The 4,906-nt window shown below is 32.7% G+C and overlaps 1 protein-coding gene across 1 annotated transcript; it reads left to right on the top strand.

Annotated features, from left to right (window-relative positions):
* The first annotated feature begins 535 nt into the window (after positions 1–535).
* LOAG_10233 (hypothetical protein) lies at positions 536–3,108 on the top strand. Its single transcript, XM_020448114.1, has 4 exons — positions 536–884; positions 1,241–1,378; positions 1,648–1,764; positions 2,374–3,108. Exons 1-4 carry the CDS (start codon positions 756–758, stop codon positions 2,467–2,469), a joined length of 480 nt encoding a protein of 159 aa, XP_020301714.1. The 5' UTR covers positions 536–755; the 3' UTR covers positions 2,470–3,108.
* Positions 3,109–4,906: the final 1,798 nt, after the last annotated feature.

Below are 4,906 nucleotides of genomic sequence, written 5' to 3'. Positions count from 1 at the left end.
TGTGACAGTCAATTCACTGAATACATTATTTCTAATGTGACGAGATGAAACATTGATCGGATTGATTGATTGTAATTTGTATTTATGCAATTATTTACAATCACTAACCTGATGAGTAGTATTGAGTGTTGGAATCATTTCCATTTACATTTAATTGAATTTGAGAGATAAGTGTAAATCCCCATTATCACTTCATTTCGTGTCCAAGATATTGGAAATATCATGGGAAACCAATCTTTTGAATGCGATAATTTGAGACGTAGTGTTTTTGTATTATGATACAGGCAAACTACCTCTGTTGAACATTGAACTCCCGCGAATTCTTGATATATTAGGATCAATAAAATTTAGAAAGACATTGTTTTATAATAATAGATTACGTTGTGATGACGCCAAGAATATCAATAAATGAGAAAGAGCATGGAATAAAGAAACGGACGGTTTGGAGAGTGTGCGAAGTGAGAGAAATTAGGAAGGAATAGAGGAGCCGAGACAGTGTGCATCTGATGAGTTATGCTTGTGGCGAAACATTTAGGTTTCGACAAGGTTGCGCATTTGGTGATTTCAGGACGTGGCCGGACGACTTATTTGGTAATTCGGGAAGATCCTTGGAAGGATTGTGTTAATTTCTCTCGGTTTTTCAAAATTACTTCAACAGATTGCGACGTATCTGTTGACTTTTTATGCTGGATGTTGAAAAGTAACATCTGACAGTTTACGTGTGTCATTCCCATGACCTCTAACCTAATGGAAGAATGAATTCACGAGGTGATGAAGTACGCGTTCTGCTGAATACGTGCAACAAAATTTTTGTGCAACGCGATTACTCGAAAGGACTGGGCGTCCAGTTTGAAACCACCTTTCCGAATGCGCTTGAAGGGAGGGTAAGCATTTGATAAATATTTTTGAAATAAGTTTTGAAATCAGCGGAAAGTCAGATTACTCGTTGTTTGTATTGTTTTCTGATTTCAGCCTGTTGGCCTTTTCTGGCCGTTAGCATCAATTATGCTGTGTTGTTAATTCCTAGATTCAAGCCTTCAGATACCTGTTAGAAGGTTAAGACTCGAAAGAGAACAAAAATACTGAGCTCAAGCATAAGATTAAAATGCTGCACTCATACCTCAATCCGATCACTTCTGTCGAAAAGTTGGAATTATGAGGACAGAGAATACGTTGTCCAAATGAAATAAACTGTCTATAATCCATTGGTCCGATAAAGAAAAGTATGAAATATTTTCAGATCAGTGAACAAGCCTGGGCACATACAATTACGACGCTGAATTCGTACTATAGTAAAGCTGAAGAAGTTTGTTGCGCAACTGTATTCGAAACATTAACCGGCTGTCTTTCATGTTACATTTCCAGGCTTTTCGTAAAAGTTCGTTTTTTGAGTTCTAATTTTTCAACTTGAATGAAGGGAAAAAAGTTTAATAGAAACAATATTCCAGGGTGTGATAAGGTAAGAGAACAAAAGTGACTAAAACATTTTGGAGATTTGAATGAAGCCGAACATCAGGTTTTTTAGTGAATCAATCATGAATTCCTTTTATAGGGATTCCTAGGTCAAATTTCGTCTGAATTTATTTTAGAAATGTCATTTTATTCACGGCATAATTTTCATATGTTCTAATAGCTATTTGTATGCAGACACAGTACGAGAAGTCATTAATGGAAATTAATCGATTTTTGGCAGAGCAAAATACGAATGTTTACCTTCCGTCAGGTGTACATTTAATGGATCCTATTCAGCGTGGTCTTCGTGTGGTAAGATATTACTGTTTTTAAGGTTCTGATGTCATATCACTTGGTAAGACTGTATTGGGTGGTAAGATTGACATGTGATAACAAGCGCTGTATGAGCTTCAATTCCATTACGAAAAAAAGAAAATATACGCAATGAAAGTGAGCTTGTGATTGAGATAGTCATCGTTTGAAATGATAAATTCATATTATTTAGTGATATTCGTTTGGAATAAACATTCGCTGTTTGGTAAATTTGAAGGTGAAATGAATTTAAGGTGTAAATTTTAATTCTTTGAGGTAGATTGACCTTAGTTTTTGTTGATGGATTTAAATTTAGGCCAGGAAAATAGCTAAAACTGTATAGATTATGCCTTGTGAATCTTAAAACCATGGTCTCAAAGACTCTAACGTTATGCATTTTTTACATGGTCATAATCTGCATAATTAACGATTGAGATCAGATTCAAAATTTGGAGAAATAGAGGATTTTAATCTGTTCGCAGTACTTCCTCCCCATTTTTCAGAATTAATTTGGAAACTGCGCGTTTTTTAGGATACAGATATAACGCTATTTCAACTTTCAGAATTCTATCCAAAATTTTTTGGGTTAAAAATTAAACCACGTTTCAGTTCGAGATCAGTTTAATACAAACATCACCGGTATTACATCAGGGTGACGTAGCCCCAGAAGCAAACTATGCTTTAGGCTTGGATGGAACAAAGTAGTGAACGTCCGGTTATTAATGATTCGTGATATTGTTTGTATTATACGGTTATTTTTTGTTTTCATTTTTACTCTGGCCGTATGACTTTCTTCGACGGGATGGAAGCAGATGAACTGCCTTATACATATCACGTGCACACTGTCTAATTTCCGTGTGATTTCTTATTGTCATTTTTACTTTCTTTATAATGTGATATAATATTCTCTAATATTCCTAAAATATGTGGAACGTGAAACTTCGGTTTCTTTTGCTATTAATTTGATTGCTACCGATGGCTCAAAAAGGTGAATTAAATAGAGTAATTTGATGGTTGGCACCGTAAGTCTCTCTCGAATCGAGAATGAATACAGTTATGTGTGGTCATATTTGTTTTATTTGTGTGCAATTGCGATAAGGCACTGAAGACACATTGCGCTGGAGATAAATGAAAGTCATGGTTGTCTTTTTTGTTTCAAATGTTTTTAGGATATTTAACGTGTTATTTCTGTATTTGTGAAATTGAGTTCAAGGGGAAAATTTCGGAGATATTTGGTTGTCCTGATATTGGTTGTCGAATTTTGATTATATATGCTATATTTTGCTGTGTTATCTGCTCGTTATTTATAAATATAATGTGTATATATCCATAAATTACGTGCGGAAAGTCATTTCTATTTCCTACTTACAATTTTTCTATTTAGTCGTCTCTTTCTTAGTGGATTCACCGTATAATCTGTTCTGCATCTGACGAGTCATGTAAACTTAAATTCGTTTTCCCGCAGTTTAAATATTGGAAGATATTCTGGAAGGTAGTTTTTTATTTCAATTTGATTTACAATATAGTGGCCTCATTTGACCTCTCTTTTTTAAATGATAACTTCTTGAAAAGTGTTGATTTGTAAGGGGATTTGGATTTTTAGAAGTTTCTTTAGCGTTTGCATATGGTCGTCCCGCATTGTCCTTAGCTTACTGCGTTATACCCACTGTGGATGTTTCTTCGTTTTTTTTTTTTGTCATTTCAACCCTATTTCCCATCAATCAACATTGCCATTATATGCATTATAAAGCTTCCACTCTGCTACTTTCACTTTTTTTTAAGTTTAGATGTTCCCCAACTCCGTGGGTTTTCTTTCCTGGGTGCGTGTTTTGTTTTATAATTTCTAGTGGAAGAAGTTAGCATAACCATTTTGGCCAAGTAGATAAGTCGAACAATATATATAAGGATTTTATTGATTTACAGAAAAGTAACAACTATGTCGCGGAATGAGGTTGGAACTTGTTTTCATATATTTCTGTAGTTCATTCCATCCCGCAAAATATGGGATGATCCAAAGTAATCAATACACTAATTTCATTCTGTACAAAGATTTCCACTAATTTCCTGCCTGATAGCTATTCTTTCCACTTTTTTTTGTGCAAGGAAATAAACAATGTTTCAATAATAATGAATAGACTATGCTATTTAAATGATAACATTAGCAATAATTTTGCTAATTTAATTAATTTGAGGTGGTTTCAAAGTGACAAAAAAATCAATATTAAAAGGCAAAGGAATTGATTATTTCTGGTTAACATGAGGTATAAGGATAATTCAGTAATACAGAATTAAAAAGGCAAAGCGGAAAAGTCCCTATATCAATCAATAAGCGGTGATTTAGTCAATGTATCCAGTTTTCGGTGAAATTTTTTGTGCCATAAGTTAATTACGTAGCTAATATTTTCCAAGGATATTTTGGAAATACCTTTAAAATGTAATGGGGCATTTGTCATATCTTACCTTTCAAAAAAAAAAAAAAAAGAAATAGCTTAGAATATAACTTTAAAATGACCTATGTGACACTAAAAACTATGTGATACTAAATTTCATCCTTACCTTTATATTTTCCAAAAAAAAAAAATTCATTTCCCAGAATAATTATACCAGATCGGTACTAAATTCACAAAACGATCTTCGAGGAAAAAAAAAAGTCAACTTTTTAGGAGTGATAAAAAGAAAAAGTTTGAAATTTCGCCTTTTCTATAGCTGAAGCTTTCGAATGATAAAAGCGCGCGGAAGTATGCAATGAAATCTCCCTTAATTAACTCTAATTTTATGGGAAATAAATTGAATAATTAAAGGAAATACATGAATACTAAATATTACCAACCCTAAACATAACATATTGCTATATCATTGGGAGCATAATAGTGATTTAAATAATACATTTTGTTGAAAATGCTATCCAACCTGAAAAGTGATCATTACATATTATTTAGATTGTTTAGTCTTATGAGATCGTATTTTCTCAGAAGTGTTAAAATAAATTCAAATAAATCTGGCAAATATTCAATTTAATTTATATCTTATCCAGTCCAGAAATGATAGCAATTGCATAAATGCTTTGTTAATATTAATGTAGTTGAATTTTTCAACAAAAAAAAAAAAAAAAGAAAAAAAAANAAAAAATTAACTTTAATTA

Source organism: Loa loa (assembly GCF_000183805.2).
Source record: "Loa loa unplaced genomic scaffold supercont3.324, whole genome shotgun sequence".
NCBI lineage: Eukaryota > Metazoa > Nematoda > Chromadorea > Rhabditida > Onchocercidae > Loa > Loa loa.
This window is presented reverse-complemented; position numbering and strand designations above follow the sequence as displayed.

Excerpts from the sequence above, each read along its gene's own strand:
- LOAG_10233 (XM_020448114.1), top strand. The coding sequence starts at position 756 with ATGAATTCACGAGGTGATGAAGTACGCGTTCTGCTGAATACGTGCAAC. Across the intron at positions 1,379-1,647 it reads TTTCCAGGCTTTTCGTAAAA|ACACAGTACGAGAAGTCATT; the intron begins GTTCGTTTTTTG and ends ATTTGTATGCAG. Across the intron at positions 1,765-2,373 it reads TTCAGCGTGGTCTTCGTGTG|TTCGAGATCAGTTTAATACA; the intron begins GTAAGATATTAC and ends ACCACGTTTCAG.